The following is a 13,257-nucleotide window of genomic DNA, read 5'->3' on the forward strand; positions in this document are numbered from 1 at the left end:
CTCAAGGAAGTTAAGCACAGTCAATTGAGCGGGTCAGTTTGACCACTCAAAATCAGAATCATATACTATGATGGGGAGAAGACACAGCTCCATCGCAGTGTGAGCAGGGATGGCTTTATCCAAGTGTGAGCAGGGATAGGTTCCATCCAAGTGTGAGAAGAGATGGATCTATCTAAGTGTGAGCAGTGGCCTAATCCCCTAGAGCCCGTGACTCCCTGAGAGTCCCGCAGTCTGACTTAGGAAGAGAGAAATCTTTGCTCAATCAGAGTCTGTTTCTGATACCATGAAGTTGAAAGAACAGCAAACTTGAACCTGAAGAGTCTACCTCTATAGGGGGGCATCTGCCCTAAGAAGCTTCCTGCTCAGGTGGCAACATTAAACAACGCATATGTGACCCAGCAGGTCTAGAGAGCTGCTTTAATGGGGAGGGCTTGTTGACGTTGGGGTCTCAGATGTGGGAACCACCCTGGCTTTCATGGACTTCTCGATCCACCTGAGGAAGGCTGTGACCTTCGTGTAGATCCCAAACTTCCCTTTCCTCGCACACCCTTCTCCCCAGCTGACAATGCCAGTCACGAAGTGGGTGCCTTTGTACTCGGTGACATGGGGGCCGCCGCTGTCCCCCTGGCAGGCATCCTCCAGTTTGGCATCGTAGCCAGCACAGAACATGTTCTGTGTGATGGTGAAGCTGCTGGAGAGCTTGCAGGTGTTGCGATCCACATAGGGCACCTCCAGCATCTTCAAGATGTTTGACTGGCGGCCCTTCTCATGTGTGCGTCCAAACCCACTCACAATGCCCGACTTCTGTGTCATCAGTGTGGCCTCGGCCCAGTCCTTCTGAGGCAGGCAGGCGGGGGCCACGTTCATGCGGAACGTGATGGGAGTCTTCAGCTTGAGCACTGCGATGTCGAAGTCATAGGTCTCCCTCACGAACTTGTTGTGCTTTATTATCACGTCCACCTCGTGCACCATCTCATTGCCTTCCTCCTTCTCTGTGTTCCGATCCCCTGGAGGAGAGGGAGGGAGAGGGAGAGAGAGGGAGGGAGGGAGGGAGGGAGGGAGGGAGGGAGGGAGGGAGGGAGGGAGGGAGGGAGGGAGGGAGAGAGCACAGATGGCAGTTAGTTCTCTCAGGGCCAGATGTTTGCACATCAGCTACCTTTAAAGAAGCATACACCTGCAGGGAAGGAGGCAGATGGAGGAGGATCTCTGTGACTTCAAGGCCAGCATTATCTACATAGTAAGTTCCAGGCCAGCCAGTGCTACATAACCAGATACTGTCTCCACAAGAAAAGGAAGGAAGGAAGGAAGGAAGGAAGGAAGGAAGGAAGGAAGGAAGGAAGGAAGGGAGGGAGGGAGGGAGGGAATGAGCTGCCTGGTCTTAAGTCACCTTGACACAAGTTAGAGTCATCACAGAAGAGAGAGCCTCAATTGAAAAATTGCCTCCATAAGATTGGGCTGTAGGCAAGCCTGCAGGGCATTTTCTTAATTAGAGATTAATTGGGGAGGGTCCAGACCATTGTGGGTGGGGCCATCCCTGGGCTGATGGTCCTGAATTCTATAAGAAAACAGGCTGAACAAGCAGTGAGGAGCAAGCCAATAAGCAACACCCCTCCATGGCCTCTGCATCAGCTCCCATCTCTAGGTTCCTTCCCTGTTTGAATTCCTGCCCTGACTTCCTTCAGTGATCAACAGTGATGTGGAAGTATAAGGCAAATAAACCCTTCACCCCCACCCCACAAAATAATTTTCCCTAATAAAAAACCAGACCCACGTCAAGGAGCATATGCTGTGTCCTAGCGCTCAGAAGGACGAGGCAGTGCTCACAGATTCACGAAGAGCCTGCTCTCTGCAGAGACCAAAGGGCTCTGCCTTCCTCTCAGGGCTTCCCCTTCTGGTCATATTTTTAAAGACTTTTTAAAAAAGGTTTATTTTATTTTATGTCTGTGAGCATTTGCCTGCGTGTGTATGCGTGTGTACTGTGCACATGCCTAGTGCCTGTGGAGACCAGGGTATCAGATCCCCTTGGACCTGGAGTTACAGACAGCTGTGAGCCACCACATGGGCTCTGGGAACTGAACCCAGGCCCTGTGCGAGAGTGGTAAATACAGCTAACCACTAATCACATTTTTGTGTGAATGTTTAGGGCTCTTATGCTTTCCAATTCCTCACACTTGAGTACTTCTGGCAAGCTGGGTCTGTCAATCAGCTCAGGGCCAAGGGTCTCCCTCCTCTTCCAGGCCTGGGCTATGCACCCAGGCCCAAGCCATCTGACCTGAGATGAGCTGAAGGCGCAGTGCCGCTGGCTGTGAAAGGAGACTGTAGTAACATCTCGCTTGCAGCTGAGGAGGTTTATTTATTTCTAAACACCTGGGAAGTCAGGGCTTTGGAAATGAGACACTGGAATAACCTTGCCCATCTCTGCTTGTTAAATCTGTAGCGGAGGGATGCCAGACATTTTCAAAACCGCATTTGGGGCTTGTGCAGGATTTTTCACTGCCTAGCTCATGGGCCTCATAGAAACACCAAAATGAAGTAATGTTGAGGCATAAATGGAAGTAAGAGACTCTGGGAGTGTTGTGGAGAGAGGCAGGCTGGGAAGGTTTTTGAGGGAAGGGTGCTGAGAGGAACACCATTAAAGTACTGAAGAGGGAAGGTGGGAAGTCTCTTTGAGGAATGGCCCGGCCCCGAAAGTCTGGAGATGACCACCCCCTTCTCCTCTTTGACTATCTCCAAGTAGATCATCTGCATTTGAGCAGGTGTTGCTCATAGAGCCCTTGTGTAGTTCTAGGGGGAGAGCAGCAATCATATCCCCAGGGCTTGAGATGGTGGCGTCCCCAGGGCTGGAGCGTCACTTACCTACCCTCACCCTGAATCGCTTGGCTTGGTGCAGACAGTGGGCCGCCGTGAGGATGTAGAACTCATTCAAGATGGTGCCCCCACAGAAGCCCTCATTGTCATCGTTGATGAGCAGAGCCTGCGACCAGAACAGAGTGTCTGCAAACCACCTACGGTCTGCACGAGGGCCGTGCCAAGCTGACTAGGCCGTGTGGGCTCTCTGCAGGGTCTCAAGGAACCTTTTCTAGGATCCTTACACTTGACCACAGCTCTCCATGTCTGCTGGACTACCCCAAGATCCAGCCCCTTCTGCCTGTCTGCTTCCTGCCTTTCTTTTAGTGCTAGAGCCTGGCAGGGAACCATGTATTCTACCCCACAGCAAGGCACTGCTCGCTACCCCACTAGCCAGCCCTACAACTCTTTCTGGCCCTGCACCTCATGAAGCATCCATGCAAGTGACCCAGCCCTTCCTGCCTGGCACTCTGAATGTTCTCCAGTGCCCACATTGTGACTGGCTCCTGGAGACACCCAGCTTTATTTCCACACTTTAGCTTTGGTCTGCTTTAAAGATGGACTGATCGACTGATGGTCCTCAGACATTGCTGAGGCTCCAGCCCTGGGCCAAGTGCTAGCCCTGCAGGATGCCTTTGCCTGTCTCCTTCCCACCCATGACAAGGTCCCTCTAACAGGGCCTCCTCTTTCATCTTGTCCAAACCAGTCCTAGCATTTTCTCCCTATGCACAGAAAAGCTTTTCACCATAGTAGAGCCTTTGGGTTTACGTGGCCGTGTCTCATGACCTAGACCAGCCTGGCTTTGCGAAAACACCTCACTTCCCAGAGTCAGAATCATCCAGAGTCATCCCGCCTTCAGACCTGCCTTCCTGCTTGTGAAATGTCACTTTCTGGGATGATTGACTCTGGGTACATGTGGCTGCTCTTGAATGTGACATTCAGTGACAGATGCCACTGAGCAGTGATCTGAGGTAAGCAAACATTGACGGCATGAGGGGAACCGTGCCCATCCCAGAGCACTGGGTCTGAAGTGCTGGGCACCAAGCATGGACTGGCTTGACTTTCTCTAGGGAATTCCCTACCCTCTCACATGCTGGTTCTCAACCTGCAGGTCACGACCCCCTTGGGATTGCATGCCACATGTTTACATTGCAATTTGTAACAGTAGCAAAATTACAGTTACGAAGTAGCCACAAAATAATTTTATGGTTGGAGGTCACAGCAGCATGAGGAACTGTGTTAAGGGTTGCGGCATTAGGAAGGTTGAGAACCACTGCTCTCATGGAGGCCACATTCAAAAAGTCAAGGCTGCTTTAATCTTGGGAATAGGGAGACAGAAGCTGGCAGGCAGATCTCTTAAGAGTTTGAAACCAAAGCCGGGCGGTGGTGGCGCACACCTTTAATCCCAGCACTTGGGAGGCAGAGGCAGGCGGATCTCTGTGAGTTCGAGACCAGCCTGGTCTACAAGAGCTAGTTCCAGGACAGGCTCCAAAACCACAGAGAAACCCTGTCTCGAAAAAAAAAAAAAAAAAAAAGAGTTTGAAACCAGACTGATCTACATAGTGAGTTCCAGACTAGCCAGGCCCACATAGTGAGACCCTATCTAAAACAAACAAACAAACAAAAAAAGTACATGGAAGTATTAAGTCCTGAAAGAATTCTTGATGTTGTTCATAGCTAAAAAGACAACTTTCCCTTTACCAAGTTTATTTTCTCTTTCTTATTTTAAAGACATATTTGTTTTTTAAAATTATGTTTATGTGTATGTTTATGAGTGGGGGTCACTGTGGAGGTCAAAGGTGGCAGATCTCCTGGACTTGGGAGCTGCCTGATACAGGTGCCAGGAATTGAACTCTGGTTCTCTGGAAAAGCAGTACCCACCTAACCATTGAGCCATTCTCCCAGTCCCTGTTTATTCTGGATAGTTATATAAACTCAAACCTTGCTTGAGTGGCAAGGGAGAGGAAGTCAGCAGCCTCCCTGGGCCCAGCCAGTTCTTGGTACATGTGTGCAATGAGGCTGGGGCTGCTTCTCCTGCCTCTGGGCAGTCAGGCCTGCCCAGGGCCCTGTAGGGGGAGGGTTTTTAGGTGATCTCCGGGGATTGCTGGTGACTACTGGAAAGTGGTTCTCAACCTTCCTAATGCTTCAATCCTTTAATGCAGTCCCTTAATCCTTTTATGGGGACCCCCCCACCATAAAAATCATTTCATTAATACTTCATAACTGTAACTTTGCTACTGTTACAAAGCATCATGTAAACATCGGATATGCAGGATATCTGGATATCTGATATGCAATCCCAAGGGGTCGTGACCCCCAGCTTGAGAACCACTGCCTAGGGTTCTCCACCCCCCTTTCTTTTTGGATAGGTATTTAGGTTCGGGAAGCTGGAAACCTCAAGTGCTAGTGGGGATGATGGAGGAGATTCAGAAAACCCTGCAAAGCTGGGGTCAGAAAGTGGGTGAGCACTTTCCTTCCATGTTCAGTTTTACATCAGGGAGCGTTAGTTGTGGGAGACTCAAGTCTTGCTGGGGGGCTTGGGATTTTTTTTCTTAAGTCTGGCAGCCCTGGACCACGTCAATAACCAAAGAGCGGTTGAAAACAAACATTTTGAACATAAATAAATGTGTCTTTTTTTTAAAGGTATTTTATACCTCTTAGTATTTAAATGTTTTTGTTTAAAAAATACTCTCACTCTAGAAGAGGCATGATGACCACCAGGAAGGACCCTTGCAGTCTGAGTTGCTGAGCCTCAGTGGATCGTCCCACCAGCCTGTTCTACAGGCCACCAGTTCTATCTTGGCCCAGTTACCTGCCAGGGACACTCCCCGTCTTTGCATGCTCGGCCACCCACAATCCGAATAACGCTTGAGCTGTCCTTTTCCGGTTGTGTCTGGTTGAGGTCGAGCATGTTGGAAGGATTCTCCGTAGGTGACAGCAATTCTAAGTCCAGGAGGTCTTCATGGAAAGGCTCACTGTGGTTGGTGCTCTGGTCCAAGGACCGCTTCCTACGTCCTACGGTGGTTTTCCCACAGGGGAAGGGCACTGAAAGAATAGGGAGAACAGAGGAGGCCTCAGCAAAGCCAGAAGCTCCACAGGCCTACTGAGGCTCCCTGGAAGCCCAGGGGGTGATGGTTAAACCTGACTGAGAGTCAAGTGAGATACTAGTAAAACACAGCTTGCAGAGTGGTGGCGCACACCTTTAATCCCAGCACTTAGGAGGCAGAGGCAGGCAGATCTCTGAGTTTGAAACCAGTCTGGTCTACAGCGTAAGTTCCATGACAGCCAGGGCTACACAGAGAAATCCTGTCTCAAAGAAAAACAAAACACAGCTCTTGGCATAACTATAAAAACGTTTCCGGGAAGATTAACTAAGACGGGAGAATGTAGGCAGCACTATCACATACTCTGGGGACCCAAACAAAATAAAATAGAGAAAAGGACAAAACTTGTTGGCACAGACATTTTCTCTCTCCATTACTGGCAGCCACCAGATGAGCCTCAGCTCAGCTGTGCTTCCCACAACACGATGGGCTCAAGTCTCTGAAAGCTGAGCTGAGCAAATCCCGTATCCTTTAATGGTCAGGTGCTTTGTCACATCCCTGAAATTCTGGCTAATACAAAAATTTGGTACCAAGAGTGGGGTTGTTGCTATGGCTACTTGGTCAATATGGTTCGAAAGGCTTGGAGCCAGTTTGTAGAAGAAGAATTTGAAAGCATTTAGAGATGAGAGCCAGAGAAAACTTAGACTTCTGTTGGCAGAGCTAAATGGGTGTTCCCAGTGGGAGCTCGGAAGACAAGAATGCTGATGGGATTGTGGATAGCAAAGACTATGAAGCTTGGAAAGGAACAGGAACTCTTTTGGGAACTGGACTGGAGGCCATTGACTATAAAAACTTGTTTAATTTTGCTCATGCCCTCAGACTGTGGGAGCCATGTTATAAAGATGACAGGCAAACTAAATTGGTGGAAGAAATTTCTTGGCAGCCCAGCATTCAGGCTGTGGCATGGTTATTGCTGTCTGCTTTTAACCAAGTTTAAAGCGAGAGCCAGAAACACAAAGCAGAGCTAAGAGCCGTTAAGTTTTGCAAGAAAAGTAGCAAAATCCAATGGTGAGAAAGGGATACTGTAGACTGAGGTTGAGCCTAGTGGCTGGTCTGTGCCAGTGATGGGTTAAGGTCATGTTACAGTGTAGCCTTTACTCCTGTTTCCCATGAAATATGGTTGTGTCCTTAGCCAGTGAGAAGGATTGGGGACTCTGTTGCTGGGGACATGGCATCCATTGTCCTGCAATTTACTATCTCTGGGCTGAGATATGCAGTTGCAACCTCTGGACCCATGCTGGGTGAGTTCTCTACTACTGAGTCACACCTCAGCCTTTTGTTACGTTTTCAGATATTAAGTCCTATTTCAAATTGATTTGCAATTATCCCTGGAGTTAAAATAATTTATACACATATCAAGAAATAGTTCTAGTTAAAATTTTCTGAACTAATTTAAACTTAAAAATATGTCAGTGGGAATAAAGTCCTTGTGTTTAGGTTGTTGAGAGATTTCATGTTATGCAATTGAATTCATCCTTGAAGCATGTATTTGGAGCCACTCTTCTCTGATTATTTAATTTCTGAAAAAAATAGCTTTAAAAAATAATTCATTTAACTTTTTTATGTGCATTGGTGTAAAGGTGTCAGATCCCCTGAAACCGGGGTTGCAGACAGTTGTGAGCTGCCATGTGGGTGCTGGGACTTGAACTGGGGTCCTCTGGAAAAGCAGCCAGTGCTCTTGACCACTGAGCCATCTCTCACCAGTCCCAAATCGTTTTTGTTTTTTTTTTGTTTGTTTGTTTTGTTTTGGTGAGGAGCAGATGAGTGGGGAAAGAGGGAGAAATGACTCAGCATCCTGAGCCCTATCTCTTCTCATCTGAGCTTGATCATCCAGGCTGTATGCAGGGCTGAGACCCTGCACTTCAAACCCACCCCGGGGGATGCCATGGCGAAAGTTAGGGACCATTTGTGGACCAACTCTGACTTTTCAGAGAGCTCATCTTATGTCTGTATGGCCTAGATGAGTGTAGTGGAATATTAAAAGAGCCGTTGCGCCTGGGCATTTACTCTGGAGTGATGACCACTTAGGCCTTGAAATAATCTCTTGTAAATAATCAATGATTGTCATCTGAGTTTTTATGAGGTTGCTCTGTCTTGGGAATATCAGAGCCTTGGCATAACCTCAGTCATAAGATGTTCCTGGCAAACCTGGCATTTTTAGCATGATTGTGTTTGCTTAGGTAATAGTTCCTTAAGATGACTCCTAGTTCAGATAAGAGATTTTGGTATGCGGGAATTGACTCGCTAAAGGGCCTTTTGTGTATCAATAAAAAAGAACTTCTGAAGAGTCACTAGGTGGTCAGTCCATCAGAGGCTGATTGTCCTTGCTGCCCAGAAGCTTATATACCCTGCAGTGTCTCTGTTTCTTCAGGAGACCCTTGTAACCAAGAACACCAGTTGGGCCCTTCTCGTTCCCGTGGCCTTCGTGTTCCTCGGCCCTCATGGCACTCACCGCTCTCTGAGAGCCTTGTTAATAGTGGCTCTGTTGCTCATACGACCCAGCACACCCAGCTCTCACCAGAAAAAAAGCAAACCCAATCAGCGTGGGGCCTCAAAAATGATACCAGTGCAGGCTCCGCTACCTGCCCAGGCCTCCTTCTTGACCTAGGCAGGTTCTGCCCCTGGGATATTGTGATAGCTGTGCTTTCCAGGCCCCCAGGCCAGAGGAGCATGGACTACCCTGCACAGAAGTCACAGCCAGAGCTGTGGGTATGCCCAACTCAGTGATGCCTGGGATCACCTCCTTTGCCAGCAATGAGGCAGCAGTGTTAGCCCCTTCAGGTGCGGAGGTGAAGCAGCCACTTGTCCTTAGGTCTAATGCATCTCCTCTCAAACCTGATGCTTTTATGGCTGATCTGTCCAGAGCCCCGTCTCTTACTCTCCATCTCCTGTCATCACTGCTCTGCAGATGCCACCAGAACATGCCCTCAGCAATGTCACACCGTCTCCACAGCCTGATGACTCCTACCTGTGGAGATGCAGGACTTGCCGTCATCACCCAGGAAGTAACCGCTGGCGCAGGAGCACACCACCGTGTTCTGCTCTTCGCTGCAGAACTGGTCACAGTCTCCGTTGTCTAGGCTGCAGAGTTTCCGAACAACTGCAAAACAGAGGACAGATGAGCCTTTCCCATAGACATGTGATGAATTCAGACATGCCAGCTCTGTCTGCCCAGCCTCAGCCATGCCTAGGCCATGGTATGCAAAGGACCACACCAGGGTGGTTTCCATGATAACACGACAGGCAGCCGAACAAGATGCCAGCCACATGTAAGCCTTTCTTCCTGCTGCTGCCTCCCCAGACCTTGAAAGGGACATTTGACACAAGCACAGGTTACAGGAGAAACACCTGGCATCCTTACAGACAACGAGAGGGACATTTGTCATATGCAAAGGTTATGAGGGGAACACCCAGCATCCGCACAGGCCAGGGGAGGGACACCTGGCATTCTCACAGGGCTCTCCAATGAGAAGCTTTGTGAGGGAGGGCAGATGTATGTTCTCTGTTGAGGGCTGTGCACATCCTGCTCATCCAGGGTGCTGCCCTTGGCATGGGCGAAGAATTGCATCCTACCTGAACCTCTTTCTTCCCTCACTCAGTATTTGAGCACTACCCTGCTCCCAGTGATGCACTGGGCACCGTGCTGTGGGCATGTCATGGTTTGGGATCTGGGTTCCCGTGAGACCTGGAAGGAATAATTATCTATGGGAAGTGTGTGGCAGAAAGCCAGGAGTCAGCTCCAGAGAAGATGGAAGCGGAGGGGTGGGGGTGCCATTTAAGTCCCACCGCTCCATCTACACGCTAGGAAATCACGAAAGCAAAGGAACTTTAGGCTACATGAAATTGCGGCATAGCGCCTGCTAAACTCCCTTGGTAACTTCTGACCTGCCATTGCACCTTAGGGCTGACTGAGCCTGTATTCCTCCATCCACCGCGTCTTAGACCAGAGGTACCCACCTGCTTCCAGAGTGCTAGCTGATCCAGCTCACGCTAATAACCACGTCTGTAGCAATTTGCTTTACAGCCCTCTGCTTGGGTTTGGTGAGAAAACAATTATGGAGTAAAATCTACCTTGATGGAATTTTAGCTCCTGGATTGTGCCCTCATTAGATATGTTCGTCTATTGTGTACAGGCACTGGATGAGCTTCTGTGGAAGGGTTCATAATCATAACCAGCAGCTCCACTGGGGAGAGTCCTGAGGGCGTCCGGATAAAGATCTCATTCTATAAGGAAAGTAATTTAACCCTGGACATGGTGACATACACCTGTAATCCCACTTAGGAGGTTGAGGCAGGAGATTTGCTAGGAGTTCAAATCTGGAGTGGGCTATATATAAGTTATATAAGTTCTAGTCCAGCCTTGGTTAAAAAGTGAGACCGCAGCAAATAAATAAATAAATAAACAAATAAATAAATAAAAGATAAGAAGATAAAGAGGTAAAGGAAATGCAGGTCTTACTTGTTAGGGAGAACCGGGCTGAGAGAAACCCAATGACTATTTAAAAATGGAGTAACCATGGTACGAATAGCTCAGTGAGGCTCCCTGTGGAATCAGCTAAGGGCACCACATATCTGAAACTGGGTAGCCTAGACTGTTCCTTGTTGATGCTTGTGTTGACAGGTGTGAACAAAGGCGGTGCCAGACAATGGGTTTTTGATCCTACTGCACGTACTGGCTTTGAGGGAGCCTAGGCAGTTTGGATGCTCAACTTACTAAACCTGGATGGAGGTGGGTGGTCCTTTGACTTCCCACAGGTCAGGGAACCCTGATTACTCTTCAAGCTGATGAGGGAGAGGGACTTGATTGGGGGAGGGGGAGGGAAATGGGAGGTGGTGGCGGGGAGGAGGCAGAAATCCTTAATAAATAAATAAATTTTTAAAAAAAAGCAGTGCCAGAGCAGAAGCAGGAGGAGCCGTGGGCACGGTCTACCCGGTTCTCACCTGCCTCACGATGCCCCACAGGGAAACCATGTCTCCCACGTCACACCCCGCCGAGCAGCTAGAGGACAGACAGACACATCCAGTGGTTCGATGTGTCGGAGAGTGACCAACGACCTAGGTGTCGTGTCTCCCTCTTCCCTGGTTGTGGTATGACCCAAAGCTCCATCAAGAGAGGGACTTACAGAATTCACAGTTTTTGCCTTCGTATCCCTCCATGCAGGTGCATGTGTACTCGCCGAGGCCGTCGCGACACTGGCCTTGATTCTGGCAAGGCTTGGTTTCGCACTGGTCACCATCTGCAGTGAGAGGATTTGGAAACCAAGGCTGAAGTCGTTTCATCGTGGCCACCACTGACACTGTGTGGTACCTGCAGCCACTTTGCCGATAGCTTGAGCTTGCTTCTCTTTGAGAATAAATTCATCATAATCAGATTTTGTTTAGTTCCCACGTTGGTGACTATGTATGTGTGATACCCCTGTGCCTTGCAACGTTGGCCAGGTTTCTGGTTTCTCTGGGATGTATTACAATGTGTTTGTGGCCAGGAAGAGGGGCTTTACCTCCTCTGCAAAGGAGAAGGACAGGGGACAATGTGGCACTTGTTTCTGGACTGGGTGCTGGTCAGAGAAGGAGGGAACTCTTTCCCCCAAGGCCACTGGGTGTGGAATGAGAACCAGGGGATGATCCAGCTCTGGCACAGGCTCCACCTCTCTTGGTTTGTCACTTACTCAGAGGAGGAGTGTCTAATAGGCATTTTGAAATAACTTCCAGGTAGCCATGATCAGTATCATCTCTGATGCTATGAACAGTCGTCAGGGTGGCCACCTTTTGGAAAGTCCAGTATTTCAAGCTCCACCGTTTGCTTCAGCTTGCTAAACTTGTTAAAAATATCATGGAATTTGGCATCCTCAGATACAAGGAAGAATGGACTTAAATCTGTATCTGAGCCAGACATGGCAGAAAACACCTACAGTCCAAGTTCCTCAAGAGGTTGGTAATGAGGGTAGCTTGAACCTGGGAGTTTGTGGACAGGACACTGAGGGCAACAAGATCCCCAGAAAGATGTGTATTTTAATAAATAATAAACTGGAATCCATATAAATTTACTATAAAATACGTTTTAAAAGTATCGTGGAAATATAGAAGGGAAAAGTGTAGATAAATAAGATTTGAACCAGAATGTAATTTAAAATGTTTTCCAAAGCTAATCCTTTCTCTTCATTTAAATGTTGAGGAGTCTCTCTCATGATTAAAATAGAAATATCTTACCTTTGTATTTGTTCCAGAATTCATTCTAAAAGAAAAAAATATTTTAAAACACATTAGAAAAAAAAACAGACTATTTTACACTAACAGTAACCATCTCCAGTAACCTGCCTGGAGGAATGTTCCAGAACTTCTCCATCTGAAAGGGAGAGCTGCCAGCATTCCTGAGAGGGCCTGTCTCCTATCTGCTTCAACACATGGCCCTTGATGAGTATTGAGACCACATTTCAACGTAAACAAGAAACAGGCTAGGAGAAATAGTGCTATTCGTCATACGCCACGGGAGCGTGATCAGTTAACAGACCCCGTGCTCAAAATTAAGAAAAAAATCACAGGTTGCCAGTCCTGTGAGTGGGAAAAGTATAAATTGCTAACTATCTTAGGTCAAGGCCTATGTCACACAAATAGACAGTCACAGCACACAGTCGGTCACAATCCCATTCCCCACTCAGACCTACTGGGACCTCAGAATATGACCTTAACTAGAAATGGAACTTTGTGGATATAAATTAGAGCCACCATTAGGACCTCAGGTGAGGTCATCCAGGATCATCCAGGACAATGACAGTGTCCATCTCAAAGTAAAGAACGGTCACCTGGAGCCAACAGAGGAGGGAGGTCACGGGCGGTGACAACAGAGGTAACTACCGGAGCCACAGCATAGAGTTTCTTCTGGCACTTCCAAAGGATCCAGCCTGACCTGGGTCCTGGCTTTGCATTCATTACCTCCAAATTTCAAGGGAATAAATCCCGTTACTCTAAGTCATTCTGCTTATAGGACCCTGTTATGGTTGTCATGGTGATGAATGTGCTGTCTTTAAAATATTTCTGTTTAGGCTGGAGCTACGGCCTGGAGGAGAGCACTCACCTGGTTTGCGGCAAGCAAACACAGCCCCATCTTCACCCAACCCTCAATCACCGTCCCCAAACTGTCAAGTCCTGGTATCACCAGGAACCTACTGCTCTTAGATAAAGTAATGATGTTTTAAGAATCTCTGATAAGAGCCGGGCGATGGTGGCGCACGCCTTTAATCCCAGCACTCGGGAGGCAGAGACAGGCGGATCTCTGTGAGTTCGAGACCAGCCTGGTCTACAGAGCTAG

The 13,257-nt window shown here is 48.3% G+C and overlaps 1 protein-coding gene across 1 annotated transcript in view; it reads right to left on the reverse strand.

The window, feature by feature from the left end:
* Positions 1-403: 403 nt before the first annotated feature.
* The window catches only part of F10 (coagulation factor X), a 17,577-nt gene continuing 4,723 nt past the window's right edge, over positions 404-13,257 (reverse strand). The window contains exons 3-8 of the mRNA XM_005366273.1: positions 12,159-12,183; positions 11,075-11,188; positions 8,920-9,051; positions 5,660-5,892; positions 2,857-2,974; positions 404-1,007 (exon numbers count right to left, since the gene is read on the reverse strand). Of these exons, the coding sequence (XP_005366330.1) occupies positions 418-1,007; positions 2,857-2,974; positions 5,660-5,892; positions 8,920-9,051; positions 11,075-11,188; positions 12,159-12,183 (1,212 nt within the window). The 3' untranslated portion in view covers positions 404-417. The remainder of the gene's footprint in view (positions 1,008-2,856; positions 2,975-5,659; positions 5,893-8,919; positions 9,052-11,074; positions 11,189-12,158; positions 12,184-13,257) is intronic.

This window comes from Microtus ochrogaster, unplaced genomic scaffold (genome assembly GCF_000317375.1).
Source record: "Microtus ochrogaster isolate Prairie Vole_2 unplaced genomic scaffold, MicOch1.0 UNK7, whole genome shotgun sequence".
NCBI lineage: Eukaryota > Metazoa > Chordata > Mammalia > Rodentia > Cricetidae > Microtus > Microtus ochrogaster.